Genomic DNA, 13,811 nt, shown 5'->3' on the forward strand with positions numbered 1-13,811 from the left:
CTGCAATCTTGAAATCTTTCATCAGAAGGTAAACTCAAACAAACTCAAAGGCTAATGTACTGTATAAACCAAAACTGACAACAGCTCAGGGAGACAGAAACCACTATTAGTAAAACCAACTACTGTATAACCTCAAACTGTTCAGGGTTCAGGAAACAGGATCAATGCACCCTGAATGTGCTCAGAAGAAAGGATTCCAAGTACCGTACATTTAAACTCATTGGTGCTGTCTGTTGAGGTTGCAATCTGAGGGACGCATATTGTATCATAAAGATTACCAAAAATTATGTGATTCCGTGTTCAATGCTAATGAATGAACCACAGAATTAAGTGCTGCTGTGGATTTTCAGTCAGGCCCCACCCTGTGGTCTGAGCTACAGAATAGCCTATTGATCCTTGCATGCAGGAATGCAGGGGAGATGAGCTTGATTGATAACAAGCATCTCTCAGGAGAGTCACTGAACCCAGGGCAGTGCTTCCCATGATGGATGTCCACACCTGGAACCTGGGTGTGTAGCAGAGAGTTATGGGCACATCTGGACGATGGCCTTTAAGACACAAGTCACAATCAATCGCCCAAAAGAAGACAGACGAATCAGGGCTCTACAGGGTGTAAACAGCCACTCCACCTGGTGACCACTTGGCCAACCCCTTACCTTATTTTCCCCAGTTAAAAAGGCAGTCACCCTTGTCTACAAATGTTTTCCTAGTTCAGCTCAAAGCTAGCCTCTTGAAGAGAACATGAGGCTACAGCCCCAGCTTCTCTTTCTCTCTAACATTCGGATGCTGCACCAGGACTGGTTGGTACTGGGCCTGCAGAGCACTGATTGGACATTAGACAGTTAGACAGGCCCTGTCAGTTCATCCCTTCTCCTTCTGCACGGGCGTTAAGAGTGCATGACTGTTGGATGAGTATTTCACTATTCAACATTATCGATTTAGACAATTCAAATGTTTGATATCAATTTAATATATCTAAATAACAGTATTTACTTATGAGTATTTGCATGAAGAGTCTTCTTATGATACTAATAAGTTAGTATAATCAATTTTTCCAAGCCCGTAGTTTCTCATTTCACCTCGGACAGCCATGATCACGCTGATCTCTCTGCCTCTGTTTTCAAAGAAGGGTTTCTCAACTCCCACAGCTGAAAGACAACAGAAACGAAACTCATCCTGAAACTGGGTTCACACCTCCCCCCTTCTCTCAATGACAGACTTATTTTTGTGTAATCTTCTCTATTCTCATGCAGGTTTTGACTCCACACCTTTCTCCACCCCTCTCCACTTTGCACTTCCTGAGTGGCCTTTCATCCACTCTCCTCCACTTTCCCATCTTTTGTTCTCCTGTGCTATTTAATCTGTCGTCTACCCCGTCTTTCTCACACCCGAAGAAGGCTCCACAGCTGAAGTGTTGTGTTTCCTTTCTTTTCTTCTCAGCACGGAATAAACCCGATACCTGTTCCCTTGCAGCCTACGCATGCTGACGCAGCTACCTACTTGAACATAATCAATTTTATACCAAATGCGTAATCCTTGTGTTTGTATCTCTTTGTAATCTTGACATCCATTATATCTTGGTAACCCTCAAGTGAATGATCTGCTGTTTGTATCTAGGCAGACTGTTTCATGTATTTCCATTGATTGTTTTTATGTACACATGTGGTATTAAATGCATTCTGTGTATTTTGAATCTGTAGTGTGCAGACTGTCTGTTATTCAGCTGATTGATTACTAATAGCAAAGAAAAGCTCACGCAATTTACTGTTACAACCTATAAATTGGGCCAATAAATTCACACAACTCCTACACCATGCAGTATCTGCTGTATTTTAGAATTGCAAGTATTAGAAAATGTATTAGAAGAATGTATATCCTTCTTCGCTGTATTGTTGAAATCCCTTTTGCTCTTATCTCTGGGGAGATACATCTCATCATCCAAATTAGAGAATAATCAGCATGTGCTGGAAGGAGTATTTTAATTTTTGAAGCTGAGAAGAGAAGCACATGTACACCCACCAGGGCTAAGGCACCAAGAGATTTACATTGTGGGTGTCACCCCCCTCTGAAAGCTAGACAGTGTGAAACTCTACCATGGCAAAGGTCTGGTCTTTCTGTGTGGCAGAGCTACAATATCCGCGGTGTAGGCAGTAGGGAGTATTTACATAAATATGACGCACATTAGCCTTTACCAAAGATTCATTCAAAAAAGGTGATGCCCTTCTATAACTAGGTTTAGAACATAGAACATATTCCAGTAATTAGGAAATCCGAGTTAAGCAACATCAGTTCAGATGGTTACTTGATGATAAGTTAGTCTGATTTTCTTTAAAATATATATTGGACGCGAGCTACTTCAATGTTTTTACAGTCATGCAGAATGTCTTCACAGCAGCTCACACAGCCTTTGACAATTACTTCTACAATTACTTCCAGAACTACTTCTACACATTTAGCAGAGTTGACTAACAGTGCAACTTCACTTGTGATTGGGGTCAGACATCGTAAACGATGGTTTTTAGGACAATGTGGCAGCAATGTCCTCCATACTCTGTAGTTAGAATAGACATCTGGCCAAACTCTTTGATGCTGTTGCTGGACTTCATTATGTTATATACTGTACCTTCCACCCCGATGATAAAAGCTAACTGGGTCTATTGCTGTACTCTTTATTCAAGGGGAGGGGATGAGCCAAAATGCAGCCAAGAAACATGCTCTTTGTTTGATTTTTGACTAAATATGGATTTGAATAATTTTGTCTTAAAATGATATTTCGTAAAAAGAGATGTCACTTTTGCTGTGTTGTATTTCCATTTTACAAACCTTTGCTTCTTTTTCATGTTAATGATTTTTATATTTCATAAATATGTGCTATAAAAAAATCAGTGCAATGGCAGAGCTATGCAAAGTTAGTAGGTCTGTACACTGAATTAAAATGCAAACTACTCTTACATACTACAAGTCCACAGAACATGTCACCATGTGTGTGCATACTGTATGTTCTCTTCTAATGACATTCTACAAGGTTACAGTCAATTTCTCCAAAACCCTCTGAAGTGTGGCAGATGAAATCAAACTTCTCATTCAGTTCCTCAGTAGAGCACGTATTGGCTTGAAATGTAGTTACTCAGGTATCACTCAGGTAAAAATCACATTGATTCAGAATTGCTGCTACTATTGACTCACATGTGATTATCCTTCCAATCAAAATAATACAGCGAATAATTTTAAAATAAAATCAACACAGTGTGGATTCTTAACCTTCTCTTAAACGTTTTAAGTGGAATATTTTAGTTCTAAACCACTACAGCTTAATGCTTTTTTTGGTCATTTTCCCCCATTTGATTGCCAGCCAGCATCTTGATATACTATATTATTAAAGCATTAGTTGCAAGTAATAGTTTTGGTTACAGTATGTAGCAAGCTTGAAAAGACATTCTTTGTGTTTTTGATATTTTCAGATTACAACAACAGTGTTTATAAATTGAATTATATATATATACAAACATGCTCAAGTCATTTATAAAGGGGAAAAAAGGTTCCAGCTATAGGTTCTAGGCCTTGATTATTGTATATTAAAGTAAAACCGTCTAAACTTCTTTTACTGGAAGACAAATACGCCCTGTTTTCTAAGCTGCAGTTGCTTATTTAAAACTACACACTGGACAGTTTGGTTTCCTTATCTTATACTGAATACAATTACTAAGAAAAACATTGTATTTCTGTTTGGTCAGCTCAGATTTACACATGTGCCTTCTGCTCGAGTGTAAATAGCTCAAACTGCTATGCAGTGGACGTTCTACTGTTTTACAGTTTTTTAACAGCAATTTTAAAACTCTCACAAAAGACAGCAGGGTCCCCTGACCTTAGACCTGTGTACTTCTCCATCATCGTCTTCTCCTCCTACTCCCAGGATTTTGCGGGTTTTCAGGCGGCTGACCAGGTCCGTCTGGCTGTGCTTCTTCATCAAGGGGGGGTGAGGTTTGGTAGCCATGTATGTCGCTGCTGACCAGCACTCCAGAGACGCTGGGGACACAGAAGGCAGAGTGTCACTGACACAACAGCCCCACGCTTCACTGCCCACCTCTCCCACTTACACATCAGTCAGATAAGACAGCTAAGTCACACTGCGTATGTGCGGAGGTATGAATGTCCCAGTTCCTAGACATCCCTGCGATGTGAGGAAACAACCACCACCAACATCCAATAAAAAAAAAATCTATTCAAATGCTACAGCCTCTGCACAAAAAACATTGAAGATCTTAAAATATTTCCACACTTAGAATACGTACTGTATGGACAGTGGCCTATGAAAAGCCTCAGAATCCCGAAAATACTTTTTCTAGGAGACTAGTTACATTTTTTGTAACATTACCATGCTGATCTTAAAACTCTGCTAAACTCAGAGGTATAATGTCATCAAAAATACAACTCATATCCTACGTACTGCATTCAATGTCCTGCACGTACAGAATATAGAAAATACAGAAATACGCTGAATTTCTAGATGTTCCATGAAAGGTTGGCAATAAAACATGACTTACAGATGACAAGAACACTTAAGATTCCAGGATATTAAAAGTGCTATGAGTGCATATTTTATTTCCATATTCTACTTTGTTGGTTCAACGCATGCAACTTGTCTCAAGAAAAAAAAAAGTATCTTTTACATCTACTTACTCAGGAGGGGAAGATTTTAGTGGTTGAAACCTATCTTAGAACAAGTGAAGAATCTATTAGTCTTTGCGGCTTTAGACCAAAATATTGTGTAAATTTATGTGCAGCAGGTGCTGCTATTTCCTTCCCCAACTTTTTTAATAGAAGCCAGGCGGCTACTGTGGGGGGGGGGGGAAGAGTGCATTTCTGCGATAAGAAGGGAAGAATTACTTGCTCTCCGAGATGCTCTGAAAGACCTGCTCTGTGAAGAAAAGCCTTCAGCCTCTTGGCAGAAAACAATATTGCATAGTTTCACTAAGAGCACCACACACACTGTACCAGCATGCATCTGGGAATTTCTTACAGAGATCAGACTTATAATGTTGCCTCTTCAAAGGATGTTTCCAGAAGTCCTCCCAGATGATTACAACAGAAAAGAGGGCCAGTTTTAGAAAACACACTTCTGAATTCAAAACCAGAAATTTAAAAAGGTATGGAAAGAAGTAATACAGCAATGCATTCAATTATTTACAGCAAAACAGGGAGGGTTCCTAACATAATGCACAGTTGCACATGTAAGAGTGGGGCCCAGCTGTTAAGTGCATCTCCAGCGTGGAGCTGTTGTGAGAAATGCGAATGGATTTTGAGGTAGGCAGGAGGAATTGGGAGAGATGAAACACCATGGAGAGCAGGTACAGAACCTCCAGTCAGTAAAACCCAGTGAGACACCGAGCCAGGCTGAGCGCCCGGCACGCGTTTCAGCTTCAAGCCACACCAATCATAATCACCAGCTTCCACCTCTGAGATCAGCGCAGTCTGGTGCGCACACACACACACAGAGGCTTTGCCCAAAACATCAATTATGTGCTTTGAACCGTGCTTTTTCTGACACAGCACAGGCCCTGTAAATCCATGACATATATAAACATTCGTAAGTCAATGTCTCTAGAGACCAGCACCTCGCACACAAAAACAAGTGTCACATATTTCCAGATACTGTCTTCTCTTTTTGGTAAAACCAGGCATGCACCGCACAGAAGCGGAAGACCCAACACTTACTGTAAATGCAAACAATTTCTACTTATACTTAATAAGTAGAAACTATAACCAACAAACAACTACACATCAACAGGAACGTCTGAAATCTGTAGGTGTGGGACATTTCAAATGTGCAGGCATGTCTTGAGCAATAAAACATTTCAAATGGGGGAATAAATCACGGCATGGGAAAACATGGCCCAGGACACCATAATGACGACATTGTTCCCTTGCTAAAGCTGAAACATGGAACAAAAATGGTGCAAAGAGAAGTCGAGCTGCACAAGGATCAGATCTCCTGCTTCCCTCCCAGAAGCGGCTGCGCGCACACCAGCCGCGGTGAAACCTGTCCCGTGCGCTCGGGACCGGGAGAGCACACGCGCACCCGCCTCTCCCGCTCGGGCTCCGTCTCCCGTTCCGCCGCGCGCAGCCGCCAGGCCTCCCCCCTCCCCCCCCGGAAACCGCAGCAGAAAGCGCCTCTTCGGTACCAAAAAAAAAACTGCCTCTCGGTCTTGATTTACTCCTCGTCTCATTTAAAACCCGAAAAGTTTTTAGAAACCGCTAAGCACATTTCTAAATTTAGAAACGACAGTATTGAAAGGCAAATGCCCCCCAAGACCTGTTGCAGCTAACCATTAAGGCTCCTACTCCTATTAAACATAATACCTAACACATTTGTGCTAAACACAAATTAACAAAATTATTCAATTAGCAATAGACAACAAACTTCCAAGTCGTCTTCTTGTGCTGTGTGATGTAAGATAAACCACAAAAACCCCCCAGTTGAGCCAAGAAAGTACCAATCAGTAAAATACTGTTAATGCCTATTCTGCAGTTGGTGATATGCAACTAGGCCATCAGGAAAGTCTTTATAGAGTCATGTTTTTTAACATATTTTACAAAGCAGGATGCTATGGTTAGGGGTGGTCATATTTCCCAGATCTGATGACTTATGTGCAGGTTACAAAGAAAAAGTACCTTATACAGGCATTTAAGAATAATATTTGTAGGCTACTGCTAATAAAATATATGCTTGAGTTCTATGTGCAGAATCTCTACAAGTCTATACCTCCATTTGTTAATTATCTCTAAAAGCTTTATTTATGAAAAGCATGTATCTCCTTTGTTACGCTCTGAAGAGTATTAAACTGCTGCTGACACAGTCCTTTACAATGCTTGAGGAAACAAAAGGAAGAGCTGGTTCAATATTTTAAGAAATATTAAGACAATTAATTTCCCAGCACTACAGTAAGAGCTTTTCACAATTTCTGTAAGTGACAGTGTAATGGTGATCTTTGTTGCTTTAAAGGGCAATAATACAGTATAATGCCAAACTAAATAAAGATGTGAAACAACAGTGACGCATTATAAAGCTACTGTCTGTACTGCTTTTGCTGTTCAGCTGAATATGAAGTACCAATTTGATCATAACTGAAATATTTAATGTATTTCAGAGAGCCTTGTAGGTTTGCACACAAAGTACACAATACTGTGTGTTTATTTATAACAAACACTGATACATAAAGTGTTCAAGCAGAAAAGCATTTATCCTTCCATGTTTCACTTCAAGAGCTTAGCCACATTCATCTTTTGTGTACTGCCAGTGTAGCTGTCTGTCAAACACAATGCATGGTGAAATTTCTAACAGGCTGCAGCTAGGCCATAAATCTTTGTATTAAAGACTTAATCATTACCCCGTTTTATAAATGTTTGCTGTACATTCATATTGGTTTTATAAAATGATCAGTCATGGACTATGACTATGACAAATATTTAATCTTTTGAAAAATCTGAAGTTTGTAGCTTTGATTTACAAAGACAACACAAAACATGTTTTTATTCATGAAGTGATAAGCTATGGACAAAAAACTCTCTGACAAGACATTTACTTGCACTAGAATGACATTTGCAACTACAATAGTACCAAAGCTTTAAGGCATAACTGACAGTACAGTACTTTCCTACTGACCTCTATTCTGTTTAATTAGTTTCCACCACATTAATAATTCTGAATGTCTGGGTGAGTTGACTACTGCACATTTCAAGCCAGTGGCTGAAAAGCCTGTTGGGAAACAAACTCAGTCTAATTACAATTTAGATATGACTCTTTACACTCTACTTTAATGAACAGCACCAACAAACAATATGGTCATCTTATTATTGTCAAACAGCTCACAGCTCACAAGGGTCATCAAAAATAACTCTCTCATGCTCACCCTAGCAGACATGCACAAATTCCTTAAAAGTCTACACAAAGACAGGCCAGAAATAAATTCATTTTAGCTACTGAACCAAAACAAGAAAGCAAACTATTTATAAAGCAGAAAATCCTGCTGAACACTATAGTGCTTATTCTGTAAACTCAAAGTGATGTCCATTCAACAATAGCTGCATGAAATGCTAAACAAAACCAATTTAACTGGAAACCCTTGACTGGTAACTGGTAACCCATTTCAAATTTTACCTATAGGAATAGCACAAATGACAAAGACCTCTGGGACATCAGAGACCTTAAGTCAATGTCTTTGTCTAATCTCGGGACCATCCTGGTCTAAACACCTGTGCTCATGTCTCGATGTCTGCTCTCAGATATGCGTGTCTGAGATTGGCTCTTATAGAAACCAGCCATTTTTCTCATATGAGACTTAGTGACAGGCCAGCCCATAACTCCTTTGGTGTTTGTCTAAGCTGCAGCTTAAAGAACAAATGCACTACTCCCAACAGCTCACATTAAATCCATTACCCTTTTACTTGGATGAATTGCTAAATAACTGTTTGCTGCAACTGTACTGGCTATGTCAAAGTGGTAGGCAGATCCTGGTGATTAGAAATGCATGTATTTGAAATGATAGGTACCACCAAGAAAAACATACAAAAGAAGATATAAAAATCAGCCTTCCTTCACATGGAACTCTTTGTACATTTGAAAACCACATATTTCAATGCAGAAATGTATTTATCTGTTACAGTACACAGTGCACATTTTCACCTACTGCACTCTTTTCACCTTGTTACCCCTATTGGCCTATACTCTGTAGTCCAGATGAATTTATCTACACATCTGGGACAAATGCTCAATTCAAAATGCAAACAAGATATGCCTCTGCAAAAACTTGAAGCTTCAAAAGGCATTCAAGGCATTTACAGGATTAGGTATAGTAATGCCATCATGCATTCATGTGAACAGCAGAAGGCATTAGCTAAATTATATTCATCTCCTGTGAATTCTACAGGTGGTTAAAGGGCAGTGATCAAATTTACAATATATTTCACTTCTGCTAAAAAAAATTCAATACATCTTCATTTCTATTGTTAACTGCTTAGCTGCTTCTAAAAAAATCTGTTATTCTAAGAAGCAAAATCACACACCTGCATTAACTGTTAAATAAAGACAAAACTGTTAGAATTATGTTTTTTGCTTGATTAGTTGTATTTATTTCAGGTGCCAAGCCATTCTTCTCCCATGCTAGCTTACTGTTTTAGCCCTTTTGCAAAATATAAAGTATTTTAGCATTTAAAATAATGAGTAATAAATGTTTTATCCCTTTTATGTGAATTGCTTCTAAATTGCATCAAGATACGTTCCTTCCAGATTATGTTTATGGTAATCCTCGACTTGAGATGTATTGAAACTGCAGGAAATACACACTGAGGTCAGTGACACCTGCTAACCACAGGGCTCTAGTGAGCAGGGGGTCCTTGCTGCTGTACTCCAGCTCCTTGAATCACATGGACACATGACCAGAGACCGAGAGCACACTAGCAGAGGTAGCTGGTTTTAAATGATTAAATAGAGAGGTAGTTGACGTGCTATTTTCTTTCAGAAGTGCATGAAAATGTTTTAGACCCGTGTCTCTCAAGGGTTGACACACATTTCTGTGTGGCAAAGCAGCCAATAGCATTATACCTGCATCAGTGGCATGTCAATCAGTTGCTAGAACTGTTACACCTAGCATAGCACTGGTGTAGACTAATGAAAACAGTCCACAACAGAAAACAGAATTCAGTGTTAAAATATCAGAGTTGTTGTAAAGTGAACAGGATTTTAAGGTGTAATGAAAGTACTAATCCTTTCTCAAGCACATTCCATTAACAGACAGCTGTACAGGAAGCTTCTTGAGTGGATTAGAAAGGCAGAGATATAGTTACAAAGGCATAACATTATAAATGGAACAAGTAGATATTAATTCCTCACTGAAATGTAAAAAGAAAAAAAAGGATTTCAGCCGTGAAACCTTCTTTGGGTTTGAAGGCTAAAAGCCAAAAGGTTGTTTTTCTTCTTCCATTTTACTTTGCAGCCTGGAATAAACCTCAGCCTCTTTCTTTGAAGCTCACTCAATGATGCAGCTTCATCCTCTATCATTATTAATGATAAACTTTCAACTAAACTGAAATATACAGTGTAATTTTAATCTAAATTATCTAAATTATGTACAATTTTTCTTCAGGCCATCAAATGTATCTGAGCATTACATACATGAAATACCACTTCTAAGCACTACAAAGATAAAGTCAGGCAAACAAAAACTGCAGCAATTTCATCCTGTTAAACAGAAATTGATTTAAGTAATCTTAATTGAGAAGAATGGATTAATGGATTGGTATGGAATATGTCACAAATGTAAAACAACAGGGAAAAAATATATAATGAGTTCATACTAGTAAAGCACAGAAAAAAGACAGGATCTCAGAAGCTGGACAAGGTTCAGCCTTTCCAGTACAGGGATGAGAGACCTTTAAGAAAAAAAGTCTGATACCAGAAACCATGTTGGTGGACCAGGAAAATAGTGAGATGTGACCAACTGACCATCTGATGTCTGTTCTAATGTCAATGTTGTGGTGAACCTAAGTATAATAAAATGCTATAGTAGAGATCAGAACCGCTGAGTGGAAGTTAATTAAGGCACAGAGACACATACAGAACAGTATGTTCTATATGCTGAACAGTCAACAGGAGTCAATTAAGGCAAAAAAGGGTTTAGAGACTGTGAAAGGAGGACTATACAAAACCAGATACCTATTCAGTTATCAGATACCTGAATAACCAGTGGATGTGAGTTCATGAATACAGAAGCAGCCTTTGACAGCCAAATTACTAGGTGAGGGTCAAACGATTCAGAAATCAGTCTTCAAGATTACCTTCATGGTGAAAAAACAGTATTTAAAAAGATGAAGAAAGAAAATATATTTATAATTCCAGATACTGTGCTTTAACTGGGGGGGGGGAAATAATTGTGTGCAGAAGTACTTTCAATCTGTATAAAGCTATACTGTATGCATAGGAAGGTGTTGCCAGTCGCCTGCAGTATATATATATAAAGTAGATACTGTACATACCACCTGTTTGTCAAGCCACTCGACCTTCCCAAAATTCTTCTACAGATTGTGTTTCCAGATATCCACATTCACAACACTCCTGCCAGCCTCTTGATTGAATTTGGGCATCTAAGTAACCTTCTGTTTTGTTTCTGGAGATCTAGCTGGGTATTTCCTGTTTGACAAAGGTGCTGTGTATTCAGTCTATTGCAATTTTAGTCCCTTGCATCATACAGTAACATCAGTGTCACATACAAATGTTTGTGCTACAAACTCTCCAGTCTTTACTTGCTACATTGTCATTTAAAGTTCCTGTATTTAAAATGATGAAAAAAGTATTAAGTTTTGCTAAATGAAATGATATGGGGTTTAGTAAGCACATTTTTTTCATTGATTTGCCTGACTTTTATTCTGCAGTGTCGGCTTGATCCCATAACCTCTAGTCCTCAGCTGAAAGCCACTATTCCAAGCCACTGTCACTCTTACCACCTTTTCTTATTTTACACACACTGCACACAAGCTCAGTGTCAGCATGTCACCTGCATTCAAATGCTGGAAAAACCTTTTCACTGGTCTTGACGTAGAGGGGAAAATAGTATTTAATTATGATTCTTCATATTCTGCTTCCCAGAGAACACCCGATGAGACTCAAGCAGCAAATTTACAATGCACCTTTCACTGGGGAGTATTTTATCTCCAAGCCGTGAATTATGAGCTCACAATCGGAAACTCACTTGTGCTACTGTATATTCCATTTATCCTGCAGCTACTGCTCAGCATTGTCAGGTGATAAGAAAGGGGAAATGGGACGTGTTTTCTGAGAGCACTGTCCTGTACAGTAAATGGTTCTAAGGGTCAAGCATGGATATGGTCAAGCCTGTTTGAGTGGTGACAGCAGAAAAAAGACCTACCTATACCAACCTAAATACTGGACACTAGTCCAATTACCGGTATAATTTAGTCCATTACAGTGATGTACTAATAGGGAGAAAGAGAATGCAATAGATGTTGGACAGGGTGAAAAGCAATATACAGCCAATGAACTAAGCTGATTACAAATGACAATTATATGTGAATGTTAAGCATTACTTTAAGAACACTATATCATAATCATGAACATCCATTCTTGTATAACATATTCAGATTTAGGAAAAAAAGCGTTCTTGTACTGACGTACACTACTTCAAAAGGATTACAAGGAATACAATAAGATACATTGTTCTTCTTGATTGTAGGATTGGATATCACCACCTACCACCTTCACTATTGTACTCTCATTGCAATAAATTTACCAATAATTATGTGGTTCTATATATCTTGTAAATTAAGATTTCTTATTTGATAAACCATTAATTTTAAGCCCGCCTCTACTAACCAAAGGAAATCCAGAAATCTGTACTAAAGAAGGTAGTTGATGATCTGAAACTTCAGCCTTTTATATAAATTGAAAATGCTGTTACATCTCTATAAAGTCTTCCTCAACAGTAATATGTTGGAGCTCATGTTGCCTAGCAACCCTACCTCCCATTAGTGAGAAGATGCAAGAAACTCTCAAACATCAGAACATGAGCTTTAGATTAACGTATTTTTTTCCCAATTAGAGATGTGCTAGCATAATTAACATAAACATTGTTTCTTTTAATTATGAGTATTGCCTATATTCCTTTTATAAAGAAAAACTGGTAACTAAGAAGATGGCGAAAGGTGGCATGGAAATGAGTACTGCTGTCTCACAGTTCTTGAGTGGCAGATTCAATTCTGGACTTAGGTTCCTGGACGTAAATTGCTCAGCTCAAATTCTCCCTACAGTAGCAGTACCCTGGGGTAGGAAATCACCATTTGTTATTATTAAATAAAATAAACCAAAGATTCTAGTGAGGGAAAAGCATGGAGTATTCAATTATTTCTATTTGTGTTTGCAGCTAATTTCTTCTCCCTTGGGATCCATCTAAAAACAAAAATCTAAGAAGTTAAACAGACAAGAATTACACTTCCAGTTTTATAGTTCAGTTTTATACTTATACTAATTTGGGCATACAGCTGCATGCATGCACATTCGACTTATGACAACCACCAGAAGTTTATTTCTACTGTATTTGACATAAAGAGTAATGAATTGCACACTTAAACCTACTGAAACTGTACAGACACAAAAAGGGATCTTTCTAAAGTTCTTTCATGAAATGCTACCCTATAAATACAGATTAGTTACACCGCATAGAATGCCACTGGAGACACAGTAGTCAAAATCTTTTTGGCAGAATTTCTCTCATCTTACGACTGAGAAGCAGCTACAGTACCTCCAAAAATAGCCAGCGGCCGCAATACATCAGCAGGAAGATCATTTACTACACACCCAAACACCCCATCCATCTAAAAGGAGGCACAAAGCTCCCAATCCCCCTTGCCCACACGTCGCCTCTTCCAGAGCTGACTTTGTCTGCAGACGTGATCATCACATCCAGCTGCATCCAGCGGCCTCACTGTCTGGCACGCGTCCATTGGAACGTGAAAGCAGAGCCACAAAGGCACTACAGTGTCACGCTCTGCAATCAGTTTCCTGCTGCGCCTGGGCAGGACTGGAGGAAATCCCTGGGCCAGCGCCTGGCAGGTTTAATGGAGCACTGTGCTCCTCAGCTTCACGGAGAAGCACTGGCTTGCTCTGCGCTGTGCTTGAAAAACTGTGGCTGAAGATCACCAATGAGGATGGGGTTTTCTTTCAGCGTACATAGTTCTGTCCCTGAACAGACCTTTCCTGGAAATGCCACTGGTCTATTTTACCAGTCTAAACATTCTTGTAC

At 39.0% G+C, this 13,811-nt stretch overlaps 1 protein-coding gene across 6 annotated transcripts in view; it reads right to left on the reverse strand.

Annotated features, from left to right (window-relative positions):
* LOC102688417 (tumor protein p53-inducible protein 11) overlaps nt 1–13,811 on the reverse strand; it is a 71,938-nt gene that overhangs the window by 19,224 nt on the left and 38,903 nt on the right. For all 6 annotated transcript variants that reach the window (XM_069181602.1, XM_006642476.3, XM_015338448.2 and 3 more), the window contains exon 2: nt 3,866–4,026. In XM_069181602.1, coding sequence (XP_069037703.1) covers nt 3,866–3,994 — 129 coding nt within the window. In that variant the 5' untranslated portion in view covers nt 3,995–4,026. The remainder of the gene's footprint in view (nt 1–3,865; nt 4,027–13,811) is intronic.

This window comes from Lepisosteus oculatus, chromosome 21 (genome assembly GCF_040954835.1).
Source record: "Lepisosteus oculatus isolate fLepOcu1 chromosome 21, fLepOcu1.hap2, whole genome shotgun sequence".
In the NCBI taxonomy this organism is placed as follows: Eukaryota; Metazoa; Chordata; class Actinopteri; order Semionotiformes; family Lepisosteidae; genus Lepisosteus; species Lepisosteus oculatus.